Raw genomic sequence first — 14,174 nt, forward strand, 5'->3', positions numbered from 1 at the left:
AGAAAAGCATCTTTGGAGTCATCAGTGATAATGATTTAGGAGATTTGCACAAGTAGAGAGAATCCAAGGGTTCCAGACTGCTCATCTTACAGGAGGAGATGTGTAAAATTAGAGATAACATGTAGTAGACAAATACATGAACTTTTTCTGGCTGAGGAGGAAATATTAAGTTCCCAAAGGTATAAGATGTTAATATATTCTTGGTTAACAATGTATTTTACCTTTTGTATTTGCTACTGTAAAATGTTGTTGATGGTTGGGGCCAGTGTCAAACCACAACAATGGTAGATGTGTTCTCAAAAGCAATTTGAACCCTGGCAAGCTAATTCTCAAACTAATCACAAAGTACTAAATTATGGTTCAATATTTTGTAGACATAATTAATCCTGTATGAAAATGTTTGAAATTAATGACTTGTCTTGTATTACTTAGTTTGGGGTTAGATAACCCAAAGCTATGATTTAAAAAAAAGGTTATCTTCTTTTTCTGACTGTGCTTTGTGTTTCCAGTCAATCCATTTACAGTATAGAAAATCTGTTTACTGATTTGCTGAATATTCAAACATTTCATTCTTAAAGCTTAAAACTGGAATAGAACCTGTATATTTAATTAGGTTTTTTTTTTTACGTTTTCAAGTATTCCTGAAATACTGGTTGAAACAGCATATGGTAAATTGTCCTAGTACATGTGTATGAAGAGTTGTGGAGTCTTTTGGCTGGAGTTATTTTGAATCGTAAAAGCCTTTATTTTCATTGTGTGTTGAATGTACATGTACAGTGCAGAGCGAGAGCGGGTGGCTAATTGCTGGAAAATAAGAAAACATGCTCCAGGTGTTGTTGGGTGTCTGCACTGCTTTTATGACCTCCCTGCATATCCATTAACTTCTGCTATAGTAAGAGTGTCTGGGGTTTGTTTCTGTCATATAAGAGTCACCACAGTAACTGTAATTTTGTCTTCTAAACATGAGATGTTTTGTCCATTGTTTTTATAGGCAGTGATATGGAGTTAGATTTGCTAGCTGCTGCTGAAACAGAAAGTGACAGTGAGAGTAACCACAGTAACCAGGACAATGCCAGTGGGCGCAGAAGTGTTGTCACTGCAGCTACTGCTGGGTCAGAAGCAGGTACACCACATCTTTTTGGATCTAGTCTAGCTGGTTAAATTTAGATATTAGGAGTAAGCACTCTCCTCCTTCCCTAGATTTCCTGTTTTTCCTTTGCTCTAATAGTAAGGTACTGTGCAGACTTTTTGGACAAGGAAATGCATTAAGATGTGACCTACATTTTTTGCTCTTACAGCGCAGCTGCATGTGTTAGAAATTACCATGCACTCTTGTGTAGTGAAATGAAATGGTCTCACTTATTTTCAAATGTAGTAGTTGAAAACAATGGTTTATGGTTCAAATCAATACACAAAACTTGAGCACTCATTGTACAGGTTTTTGAGAGCAACTGCCTTACTGTCCCATTTGGAAACACAATTTTTAGAATTCTTTTCCTAGGGGTAGAATCAGTAAAGTATTATTAAATCAAATTCCCTCTTAATTTATATTTTGAATTGTAAGCAATCATACTACTTTTTCATTACACCTGTGGAGAATTAGCAGTATGTTATGATAATTTACTGAACATTTTCAATAGTGGTATTTGAACCTTTTTAGTATAGTGTAGTTTCTCATGGAAGAAGTCTACTATGCTGACATGATACGTGTATATGTGCACAGGTGTGGAGCTGTCAGTTATTGCTTATTTTTTCCCAACAGGAGCTAGCAGTGTTCCAGCATTTTTTTCTGAAGATGACTCTCAATCAAATGATTCCAGTGACTCTGATAGCAGCAGCAGTCAGAGTGATGACATAGAGCAGGAGACCTTCATGCTTGATGAGCCTCTGGAGCGGACCACAAATAGCTCCCATGCCAACGGTGCTGCCCAGGCTCCCCGTTCCATGCAGTGGGCTGTACGGAACACCCAAAACCAGAGGACTACCAGCACAGCTCCCTCTAGTACGTCAACCCCAGCAGGCAAGTATGAGTGAATTGCATGCATGAATGCCAGCTAGCTCTGGCTTTGTTCCTTCCTCTGCTTTCGTTTATTCTCTTAAGGATGAAATCTTATCTCTTTGTCGTACTCCTGACCTACCTTGACTGTTCCAGTTCTAGTTTTGAATTTAAAAAAAGGAAAAGACCTATTGCAGTTAAGATCTGAGAGTATGCTTACTGTAGTTAGTAATTATTTGCTAGTTATGGTTGAGATGTCAGTAATATTTACAAGTTTATTTCTCTAAATCTTGATCATGAAATCAGTCAATACACAAATGACATAGTAAAGATTCATTGAGTTAATGAATGTAATCTTTTCTTTTATATTTAGCAAGTTCAGCGGGCTTGATTTATATTGATCCGTCAAACCTTCGTCGGAGTGGTACCATCAGTACAAGTGCTGCAGCAGCTGCTGCAGCACTTGAAGCCAGCAATGCAAGCAGCTATTTAACATCTGCAAGCAGCTTAGCAAGAGCATACAGTATTGTGATACGGCAGATATCTGATCTGATGGGTCTGATTCCCAAATACAACCACTTAGTATACTCCCAGATTCCAGCTGCAGTGAAGCTGACTTACCAAGATGCAGTTAACTTACAGGTAAGAACATGGAAACTTCTGTAGAAAAAACATAATTTCAATACAACTAGGTTTTTTTAGGTAAAATTATGGAATTGTTGAGATTGAAAGTGACCTCTGCATATTGGCTAATCTAAATTTCTTTGAGGGTCAGCCAGAATCAGGCTGCTCAGGACTGTCTGGTTAGGTTTTGAATATCTTCAAGGATTCCACAGGTGCTCTGAACAACCTGTTAAATGTTTGACAGTGCAGTTCTTGCAATGAAAGAGCTTTTGTCTTGAGTTTAAAGGGACTTACCAAGTATTTCAATTGTTGCCACTTGTCCATTCACTGGGTATCACTAATAAGAGTCTGGCTTTGTATACTTCATACCTTTTTGTCAGGTGTTTGTACACACTGGTAAGATCCTCCTGAGTTTGTTTCTTCAGTCTAAAGTATTCCCAGCATTCTCAGCCTCTTCTTATGTTAAGAGAGAGTGTGGACTAAAGTAACTGTGGTCACTTATTTCATTTAATTGGTAGTATTTCATATACATATATTCTTTCAAAAAAAGGAACTTAACGTTGATTTCGTTTAAACAATGTTTGACTGATACGTAATTAATAGTTAAGTCAGAATTGACTAGGGATTTCTGCTAGACATCTATTGCCATATTCTATTTGACATGAACTGTTGAGTCTATATAAGAAGAAAGTTAGTAAGGGCCAAATAATTAAATGAGGTAAAGGATTTGTACAGGTAAATGTACTGTTCACTGTCCCTTCTTTCAGGGACGTGGTCATCCTTTCCATGTTATGCACATATTTTTTATACAGTGCTCTTGACTGTCTGTTTTTGAAAATTTATGTAAAATGCATCTATAGAGAAAATACATGTCAGACAGCAGTCTTCCCCTTCATGTATAGACATTCCTTTCAGAGACTGACAAGAGTGGAGGGACTCCAGAGTGTTTAGAAAGTATGTATCAACTTGTACCTGGGCATAGTGTATAGGGTAAAATTGTATGTACTGAATTTAGTACAGCTGTACCCAGAAGTCAGCTGTGAACAACACAGCTGCTGTGTGGGGGCAGGAAATCAAGGAATGCTCTATTCTGTTAGTAGTGTTGTGTAGGGATATGGAAACCTGCTGACAATATATTTACTTGTAATTGAGCCACATGGTATTTGTATGGCTCTGTTTTCACAGTGTGATGGAAGGAAAAGACTTCTGATTTGGGAGAGGAAGGTTAGAAAGATATTCTGGAATCAAACACTGGGGTAAACAGGGAAAGAAATGAGAGAGTGTAGTTTTATTATGGAGGAGGCTAAAATAATTCTCTATTCAAGAGATTCTTAATGGGAAAGTGAACAGGAGATCTGTCCAGCTGAGGCAGCAAGATGTTTGTATTAGCACAGGAAACCTGAACAGTGGAGGTTTCGTTTGGACACAGAAATGGGGTTGAGACAGCATTTTGTTAGTTTAGTGCATTAGAAGTGTGAGGGATATTTTTGAAGACCAGAATGCAGAGGTATGAACAAAACAGACTAATGTTGGATCAAAAAAAATCCAACAGGTCAATGGAGTTAGCAGATGGTAAGAAAAGCAGGCTGCAGAGCCAGGAGTGGGAACAGGTGAAGCAAAGATGAGACCAGGAGGTGAGACTTGTATGCAGACATAGATCTCTGTGCAGGTCTTAACTTTGTTGTCTTCAGTGAGTAATTTGCAAGGGGTGAAGAATTGTGAAAGATCTGGCTGATGAATTCCACAGCAGGATGAGGGCTGTTAAAGCTAATAGAAAGTCTGGAATTAAGCTCTAATTGTCAGGCTGTGCACACCTGGAAGATGCTGAGTGGTCATAAGGGGAGGAGTAGAAGAGATGCCCAAAAGAGAGAGAGATGGTGAGAATGCTTTATAGATATCAAAGTGTTAAGCAATGAGAGCTGCATACCACCCCTGTAAATCAGCAGTCTCAACAGAGCTTTCAGAAACTGATCATAGGTAATTCTTGAGCATGATTTTACAGCCTCTTTGTAGGGAATGAGGAAGATTTCATTCTTGTCATCTAGTTCTATTGTTTGCAAAACCAGTTAAATCTCATTTTCTGTAGAATTATGTGGAAGAAAAGCTTATTCCTACTTGGAACTGGATGGTCAGTATCATGGACTCTACTGAAGCTCAGCTGCGTTATGGTTCTGCATTATCATCTGCTGGTGATCCTGGGCATCCAAATCATCCTCTCCATGCTTCTCAGAACTCAGCTAGAAGGGAAAGGATGACAGCCCGTGAGGAAGCCAGTTTGAGAACACTTGAGGGAAGAAGGTATGAAAATAGTTTGATTACTGCATGCACTATGAATTATCAGTTTTATAGTCAAATCTGATTCACAGACATCTTAGGAATCTAATTCTGCAGTGCTGGAATGTAGTTGCTGTTTTGATTTAAGTTGGCTTCCTGTTGCTACTCTTTGTTTTATTCTGACATACTAGATTAATCTTGAACATTAACTGCTTACAATGTACTGCATCTGAACTGCTTGTTCTATGCTTGTAGCTTGTTATCAGTATTCTTGTGTGGAGTTCATTGAGATTCTACATCCAAATTTCAAATATAGGGCTTATAAATAAAGTGTGTGTTCTCCTGTGATGCCTGATGTCTCTGTATTTAATCCTTTTCCTTCATTAGACGTGCTACTTTGCTCAGTGCCCGTCAGGGAATGATGTCAGCACGTGGTGATTTCCTGAACTACGCACTGTCCTTGATGCGTTCTCACAACGATGAGCACTCAGATGTTCTTCCTGTTCTAGATGTCTGCTCACTAAAGCACGTAGCATATGTTTTTCAAGCCCTTATTTATTGGATTAAAGCAATGAATCAACAGACAACATTGGATACTCCTCAGCTGGAAAGGAAAAGGTACTGAGGTTGACTCCTAGAAACAAAACCTTCATAAAAGTGGCATAAGCCCTTTTGTTTCAGTCATCGGTATTGTTCCTCAGCAACTTTTATATAAATAGATGCATTAATCTGTATGTCTGTTTGTGGGTGTGTGTAGTAACATACATATTATAAATGTATGTAGTAACATACAGATTATAAAAATAATTTCTCTAACGGTATATAATGTACCTGTGTTTGATAAGCCTGTGGCAGTACCTTGTTCACTTCTTTTTATGCTCTAAAATGTTTTCTTACTGTTGAAACTTGAGTTGGATTTTTAACTCTGTTGCAGTGCCTCTAAAAGTCATACTCAGGACAATTTCTCAGTTAATGACATGAGGCATGCATTTGACATGATAGCGGCTTACTTAGATATCTGTCAAACATGTTAGAGATGACATTGGAGAAAATGTCATTGTGTGATATAATGGGCTTTGTGGTTTTGTTTGCCATTTGGTTATATGCATTTGAGATTCACCTGATACTTAAACCACAGCAGGGAAATCAATAGCTGAAAATGTCCTTAAGTTGAAAAAGTGCTGTTTCAACTATGGCATTTTCCAAGGTGCATTTATTAATTTTTAAGATGTTTTAAGATTTTTTTTTTTTTTTTTTTTCATTTCACATGCCAATTAATGCTAATAGAAATGTCCAGCTGTTGGTAATCTACGCCATCTGTTCTCATTTCTTACTAGGTTTTTAGGTAATGTACCCAAGCAGTCCTGGTCAACAGTTAAATGCAGATCTTTGCCCCTTTTTACTCCTAATTTTCAATACTGCAGGTCAAGCTTAACTTTACATTTTCCCTACAAATGTAGTAACTGTAAAATATAAGATATTAATATTTTAGATATATATTGGACTGTTACTTCAGTTGCAGTACTGTGTTCTGTTTATTTTGGTAATATAAGGTTTGTTATGACCTCAACGGTGTACTGAGGGGGGTGTTATCAATAGTAGTTGCCTCACAAGTAAGAATGATATAGTACAGTAATCAACTTTTTGTACTGATTTGAGTAGTTACAGCCACAGCTTTAACCCTTTTCCAGGCAATAACATACTTCCAGAAGCTGCTTTTCAAAAAAAAAAAAAAAAAAAAAAAAAAAAAAAAACCAAAAAAAAAAAGCGTACTGAAATCTGTCCAATAACTATTCATTAAAGAACTGGGAGATTTGCATGAAATGCTTTTAAAACTGTGAAGGCCTAGACCTTTTCAATTAAAAGTGAGTGGTTCAAACAGTTGCTTCTGTTAGATGACATATTAGTAGTCTGAGTAAAATGAATTTTGTCAGTCTTCATCTAGTTTCAGAACACGTTTCACTATGCATAAGCTGCCAGAAATTAATACTGATCAAAGTTCTTGACAGAACAGTAGTATAATACCGTGAAATCAAGTTTTTTAATGTGCAGCTTGCAGACTTACCTTCTGATATTATATCAGTGAGATTATTTTCAAATTTTGAAATAGTATTTACTTGCATAATTCTTCCACTAATACGGGGTTCCTAGGACTTTATATTGATACAGTGTTTAAAACCAAGTATCACTGCCCAAAGCTGTAACTTTAAAGATCAAAATTGGTAGGTGGCCACATAGCTCTAAGGGTAACTGTGTGAGTGATGTAGTGAGTATGTAATGAGAAGTTCTCTACGGTGCTTCAGCTTTAGTTTTGATTTTGTTATGTATAACTCATAAGTACACTTCATGATTATGCTACAGATATAGATGTTTTGCCTAATAATTTAATCAAAATGATTGACTCTTTTTTTATTTTCTTTTGTTGTTCTTTTGGGTGTTTTTTATTAAGAACTCGTGAGCTTTTGGAACTGGGTCTTGACAACGAAGATTCAGAACATGAAAATGATGATGATACCAATCAAAGTTAGTATACAAAAATTGACATAGCATACCAAAATACCAGACTTTCTTAGTGCTTTTTCCCTTTTGCTAGCTGAGACTTTGAATAAATTTTGCTGCTTGTATACGTAAAGTTGGATTTTAGTAAGATTTTCTTAGCATTGTTACTTTACCAAGTTTCTTCTACCATTGGCTATTTCATGGCCTCTCATTTCAGGACTATCTTTTCATCTCCTTTCTCACTAAACTGCAGCATTTCTGCCCTTACCAACCATTCTACATTAAAATTTGATTCATAGACTAATTTTTTTGATCTGATGAAACTCTGCTGAAAGTGGTAGAATATATACTCCTACATACAGTGTAGGAGTGTCTGTTCAGTAAACATAGGTAGAGTAAAAAGAATAAAAACTATAACTAAGCAAATTAATAAAGATACACCATTTGCAGAAGCCTCCTGTAGAAGTACTAAATTTGCAGAGATTCTCCTCTAGTCAGGTAGCTAATAGGGAAGGATATTAATTTTTGGCATTTTATATCCTTTGCTTTTATAACTGTGAAAACTGATTTGAAATCTCTGATATTTAGGTGCTACACTCAACGACAAAGATGATGACACCCTCCCAGCAGAGACTGGCCAAAACCATCCATTTTTCAGACGGTCAGACTCTATGACATTCCTCGGCTGCATTCCACCCAATCCTTTTGAGGTTCCTCTGGCAGAGGCCATCCCCTTGGCAGACCAGCCACATCTATTACAGGTGACATCAGAGATGGGGTTTTGGAAGAAAACTGCAGTTTGCTTTTTCATTCCTCACCGAAGTGTATTATTGACCCAGAACACTTTTGTTGCTTTTCAGCCGAATGCTCGCAAAGAGGATCTGTTCGGCCGACCCAGTCAGGGTCTGTACTCATCTTCTGCCAACAGTGGCAAGTGCTTAGTGGAAGTTACAGTGGATAGAAACTGCCTTGAGGTAAATGTAAAGCTTTATTATTTTAAACAATATGGTAATTTAAACAAGAACCATCATTCCTTAAAAAGACACTTGAATGTTTTCAGAGAGAATTTTATGCAGCTTTCAGAATGATAATTTAAAAGCCCAGTGCCTGGGAAAACTTGAAATATTTATGAAAAGTATGCTTAATGTAGAAACTTGGTGATTATTGACTTACTGCAGCTTTCAGGTAATATTTTCAAATGCAGCAGTACAATTCTGTGTTAATTTTGGAATGCTAATTATATAATTAATTTTGATAAAAAGATTTAAATCTTCCTATAGTCTTCCTAGGTTTGACTTGCCTTTAGACTGAACATTAATTAGCAAGCATATGAAATGCAAGAATACAGTGGAGAAAATAGTCTTTTTTTTTCTGTATTTATTGAAATGATTGAAATCACCATGTTTTAACAGGTCAATTACAGTGTTCACTTTTGTGTGATTTAAAATATACACTTAGGAATATATGTGCTGAAAAAGCCTTCTAGTCTGCTTTGAAAGTTCAGTTAAATTTTACTTCTCCTTTAGGTTCTTCCAACTAAAATGTCCTATGCAGCCAACTTAAAAAATGTTATGAGCATGCAAAATCGGCAAAAGAAGGAAGGGGAAGAACAAAATGTGCCTACAGAAGAATCTGAGAGTTCAAAACCAGGGCCTTCAGCTCACGATCTTGCAGCACAACTGAAAAGCAGCTTGTTGGCAGAGATAGGATTGACAGAAAGTGAAGGGCCACCCCTCACATCTTTCAGGTAGCTGAGTTAAAAGTTACATTTTCAAATATTACTGCTCTGATAAATTGCTGTTTGGGACTCCGGAAAGTCTTTCTGAAATTAAAATGGGTAGCTTAATTTAGTTTGCATTTGTAGCTTGTGATTAGTAGCTTCTAAAGTGAATAGTTGAACAGTCTTCAAAGAGGTCTGTGCAAACTGTAGACAAATTCCTTTACTCCCTGACTTCCTGCTGCAGACCTACTGTGATGTCCTGGGTAGCCAGGCTGAGCAGTTGGAATCGACAGCTTGCTGTCTGTGTCTGGTGGTGCTGCCACACTTAATGCAGTTATGGATTGAACTGCCCTCCCTTCAAATTACAGCTGTTTTAAAAGAAATTAAGGTCTTGGTTGATGGGAGACCAGTAACAATGCATTCCACACAGCACCAAAAGTTACATGTTTTTGGAGTAATTACCCTTTGGAAGCAAGACTTGTGTTTCTGCTGAAACTAAGCGGCTTCACATGCTTTTGTCCACAGACTTAGTGTACTGTGTCATTGTTTATCAGGAATAAAAATCCTAGTTGAAGGCAGAGGGTAGGAAAAAGCTGAAGTACACAAAATGTGTCTAAAATTTAACTTGATTCCACATATCTGTCATTTTTTATTCTTTCTGTCAGGCCGCAGTGTAGCTTCATGGGCATGGTTATTTCTCATGACATGTTGCTGGGACGTTGGCGCCTTTCTTTGGAGTTGTTTGGTAGAGTATTCATGGAAGATGTTGGAGCAGAGCCTGGATCGGTATGTATTTCCCAGTGTAAGGACAGTTCCTCTTACAACTAAATTGTGACCCTCTCTAAATATTCTGATTTTGGGGTTTGTCCTTGTTTTTTTTTTAATTATTTTTAGATCTTGACTGAATTAGGTGGCTTTGAAGTAAAGGAATCGAAATTCCGCAGGGAGATGGAAAAACTTAGAAACCAACAATCAAGGGATTTAACACTGGAGGTAAAAAATGTTAGTTTATCTTTGAATAAACTTTCAGTAAAAGTTAAATTATTACAGTAACTTGATAGGAAAAGTATTTCAGAGTCTGCATGCAGGTGTCTTAAATCATACTTTTTGAGTTATGTTGGAATTACTCTGTAGTTTTTCCCAGTCTGATTGTTATTTTTTGAATCTGTGCAGCAGTGTCCAGAAATCTGTTGTGAAGCTGTAAGTCTCTTAGAACGATAATTGGTAAAGAAAGAATTTTTTTTGTTTCTTTACTAGGTTGATCGAGACAGAGATCTTCTAATTCAGCAGACCATGAGGCAGCTCAACAATCATTTTGGTCGCAGGTGTGCTACCACTCCGATGGCCGTACACAGAGTGAAAGTTACTTTTAAGGATGAGCCCGGAGAAGGCAGCGGTGTAGCACGAAGCTTTTATACTGCTATTGCACAGGCCTTTCTGTCAAATGAGAAACTGCCAAATCTAGATTGCATTCAGAATGCCAACAAGGGTACCCATACAAGTAAGTGATGCACAGCAATTAATCTAGAGAAAATATTAATAAAAATCTTGGTGCTTTATTTACATATAAATACTTGGCCTTGTGCCAGAGATATCTCTTGGTAGCTCAGAATCCATAAAAATTATGCATTAGTTCTTTGGAGCAAGGAAATGGCTTTCCCCGCCCCCGCTTTCAGAAACAGGAACTTCATGTTTTTCTAGCAACAGGAGTCTGCTTTAGATGTGCTCAGATTTTTTGAGCGTGCTTCTCTCCAGCAGGTAATAATTGACAAGATTTTAGCTACTAAGAGCTTATATGTTTTATTACAGCTGTTCCATCTGACTTGTCACAAACACATTTTAATGGTTTTGAAAGTATATATAAACTCTCAAAGTATTTTATCATTTTTAAGTTGGTACAAACACTTCAGGTCCTTTCTTAAGTTTGGCTGAACCCAATCACTGCTTCAGGTGAAGTGGTACTGGCTCATTGATGTCTTTCAAACTCTTCCAAACCTTAGGCTTCCTTACACTGAAACTTAGGTAGGAGAGAGAAATATAAAGATGTTTAAGTTTATGAGGTTTTTTGCCCTTCAGGTCTGATGCAGAGATTGCGAAATAGGGGAGAGAGAGATCGGGAAAGGGAGCGAGAGAGAGAAATGCGGAGAAGTAGTGGCTTGCGAACTGGTTCTCGGAGAGATAGGGATAGGTAAGTGATAATCTTTATCTTGATGAAGATATTTTGTCAAATAGAGTAATTGCCTTGGATATTGTCAGGAAAGATACTTTTACTTCCTCCAGTTAAAGGAGTCTCAGGAGTGATTTGCAAAGTAATTTCTTGAAATTTGGTCTCTAGTTTTAATTCTGTAAAGAATTATTATGCTTACTTTATCATTAGTCTCCACCACAGGCCATCAGTTTCTTTTGCTAAAACAATAACAAAAACTTGTGTACTAGAATAAAATTGTGAGGTATTTTAGAAACAAAAGTGCCATTGGTGGCATGTCTAACTGCTGTATCCAAAACACGAGTAATACTAAAATCTCTGGTTTATTTTGATTCTCTCTTTCTGATTCATTCTCTCCAAGCAGCTATGAGCAACACTACTATTCCAGCAGTAAAGCTAATGCTAATATCAATCTGTGTGCAAATAATATTGTTCCCAGAGGATTTTTGAATTTTTCCTCTGAAATGAGTACAAACTGCTCTGATTATCTTAAGGGACTTCAGAAGACAATTGTCCATTGACACACGGCCTTTTAGACCAGCATCAGAAGGAAATCCTAGTGATGACCCTGACCCTCTCCCAGCACACAGACAAGCCCTTGGAGAACGGCTCTACCCTCGAGTGCAAGCAATGCAACCAGTAAGACTTCCCTAATACACCTAATGATTGTTCTTGTCATCTTGTAATGTAAAAATATAATTCCTTATCCATAATTGAAATAATTGAAACATAATTGATAGTATTCAAACATGTAAGACTGATTTTATTTTTTATTTTGTTAAGATTTTTTTAATCTAATTTTTTTTTAGTGTAGGACATATCTTGTAATGCATTCTCTATTTAAAATACCAAAATTTTCGTAAGATCATATTTGAAAATGAGAGAAGTGGAGGAGAATAGTAAGACCTATCACTCATTTATTCCCAGGCATTTGCAAGTAAAATCACAGGAATGTTGCTGGAATTGTCTCCTGCTCAGCTGCTTCTGTTACTAGCTAGTGAAGATTCCCTTAGAGCAAGAGTTGATGAAGCAATGGAACTCATTATTGCACATGGCAGGTAAAGTATCAAAAGTGAGAACTGATTTTGTGGCCAAAGCATCTGTACTGTTCTACATCTGACTTCAATACATGCAGCTTATTTCTTGATAGTCTAGATATTTTTCTTTGGACAAGTGACTTTTTGGCTTTGGTTTAATCTATCTGACTGGTTTCAGAATATGACAGTTCCTTATTGAGAGCAGCCCTGCTGAGAAGGACTTAATGGGTGCTGGTGGATGAGAAACTGGACATGAGCTGGCCATGCAATGTGCCAGATGTGTTCAGGGCTGCGTCAAAAACAGCGTGGCCAGCAGGTTGAGGCAGAGGATTCTGCCCCTCTGGTGAGACTTCACCTACAGTGCTGCATCCAGCTCAGGGGTCCCCAGCACAGGAAGGACATGGACCTGTTGGAGCAAGTCCTGAGGAGATCACCAAGATAATTAGAAGAATAGAGTACCTATTTTATGAAGAAAGGTTGAGAGAACTGGGGTTGTTCAGCACGGAGAAGAGAAAGCTTATGGATGACCTAATTGTGACCTGCCAGTCCCTGAAGGGAACCAACAAAAAGATGGCGAGGGACTTTATACAAGAGCATGTAGTGACAATTCAAGGGGAATAGTTTCAAACTGAAAGAGAGCAGATTTAGATTAGATAACAAGAAGAAGGTCTTTACTTTGAGGATAGTGAAGCACTGCAACAGTGTTGTAGATGTCAGCGAACCCAATGGGAAGAATGATGATGTCTGACTTATTTCAGAAGGCTGAATGATTTCTTTATTATAATTATGCTATGATACATTAATATACTATATAAAAGAGGATACTAAAAACTACATGCTACTCTCTCTATCTATCCTAACTCCCTCACCACTCGTGACCCTGTTCTTCAGAGTCCAGACACAGGTGGATCCGATTGGCCATCAGGCCCAAACAATCCACTGTGATCCAACCAGGCATTTGCTCTAGGTAAACAATCTCCAAACACATTCCACAAGAGAAAAACAAGGAGCAGAAATAGAAATTGTTTTCTCTTTCACTTCTCTCTGTGCACCTTTATAAAAATCCTGAGAGAGAGAGAAATGTGCTTGCCACACAACAGGTTACCCAGAGAAGCTGTAGAGGCCAGGTTGGGGCTCTGAGCAACTTGCTCTAGAGGAAAGTGTCCCTGCCCACAGCAAGGGGGCTGGAACTAGATGATCTTCAAGGTTCCTTTCTAACCCAAACCATTCTATCATTCTGTGAGTCTGTGATGCTGAAATTAAATCTGCCTTTTTATTCCTTTCTCAAGGGAGAATGGTGCTGACAGTATATTGGATCTTGGATTGCTAGACTCTTCAGATAAAGTGCAGGTATGACCTGTTGCACAAAATTTATGTAAGATTCAATTTTATCAGTTAATTTTAAAACCGGAAGCAATTGGAATCTTTATCATGCAAGACAAAGTTCTGTTTAATCATTTTATTTAGAAAGGATTAACAGTAATTAGTCAAAAGTATAAAATGCCATCATTAGGAAATATCACAGGAATTTTTAACCAATGGAACCTGAATCTTTGGGTCTAGTAGCAAGTAGCTTGATGTGTGTCAGTATCTAGAATTAAGTGTCTTAATTGCTGTTTTGACTTTCAAAACAGGAAAATAGAAAGCGACATGGATCCAGCCGCAGTGTAGTAGATATGGAATTAGACGATACAGATGATGGGGATGATAATGCACCACTTTTCTACCAACCTGGAAAACGAGGATTTTATACACCAAGACCTGGTAAAAACACAGAAGCAAGGCTGAATTGTTTCCGAAACATTGGCAGGTATGCTA

At 37.5% G+C, this 14,174-nt stretch overlaps 1 protein-coding gene across 11 annotated transcripts in view; it reads left to right on the forward strand.

The window, feature by feature from the left end:
- Window positions 1-14,174, forward strand: part of UBR5 (ubiquitin protein ligase E3 component n-recognin 5) — an 85,739-nt gene that overhangs the window by 65,770 nt on the left and 5,795 nt on the right. For 10 of the 11 annotated variants that reach the window (XM_068183537.1, XM_068183548.1, XM_068183572.1 and 7 more), the window contains 17 exons: window positions 992-1,123; window positions 1,763-2,024; window positions 2,374-2,638; window positions 4,707-4,918; window positions 5,282-5,512; window positions 7,344-7,417; window positions 7,982-8,154; window positions 8,254-8,367; window positions 8,920-9,140; window positions 9,779-9,899; window positions 10,008-10,106; window positions 10,371-10,614; window positions 11,190-11,301; window positions 11,814-11,958; window positions 12,247-12,377; window positions 13,646-13,706; window positions 13,991-14,166. In XM_068183537.1, coding sequence (XP_068039638.1) covers window positions 992-1,123; window positions 1,763-2,024; window positions 2,374-2,638; window positions 4,707-4,918; window positions 5,282-5,512; window positions 7,344-7,417; window positions 7,982-8,154; window positions 8,254-8,367; window positions 8,920-9,140; window positions 9,779-9,899; window positions 10,008-10,106; window positions 10,371-10,614; window positions 11,190-11,301; window positions 11,814-11,958; window positions 12,247-12,377; window positions 13,646-13,706; window positions 13,991-14,166 — 2,773 coding nt within the window. Of the gene's footprint in view, window positions 1-991; window positions 1,124-1,762; window positions 2,025-2,373; window positions 2,639-4,706; window positions 4,919-5,281; window positions 5,513-7,343; window positions 7,418-7,981; window positions 8,155-8,253; window positions 8,368-8,919; window positions 9,141-9,778; window positions 9,900-10,007; window positions 10,107-10,370; window positions 10,615-11,189; window positions 11,302-11,683; window positions 11,959-12,246; window positions 12,379-13,645; window positions 13,707-13,990; window positions 14,167-14,174 lie in introns of those variants that run through there. The other variant, XR_010997029.1, reaches the window with a different exon arrangement.

This window comes from Anomalospiza imberbis, chromosome 1 (genome assembly GCF_031753505.1).
Source record: "Anomalospiza imberbis isolate Cuckoo-Finch-1a 21T00152 chromosome 1, ASM3175350v1, whole genome shotgun sequence".
Taxonomy (NCBI): Eukaryota; Metazoa; Chordata; class Aves; order Passeriformes; family Viduidae; genus Anomalospiza; species Anomalospiza imberbis.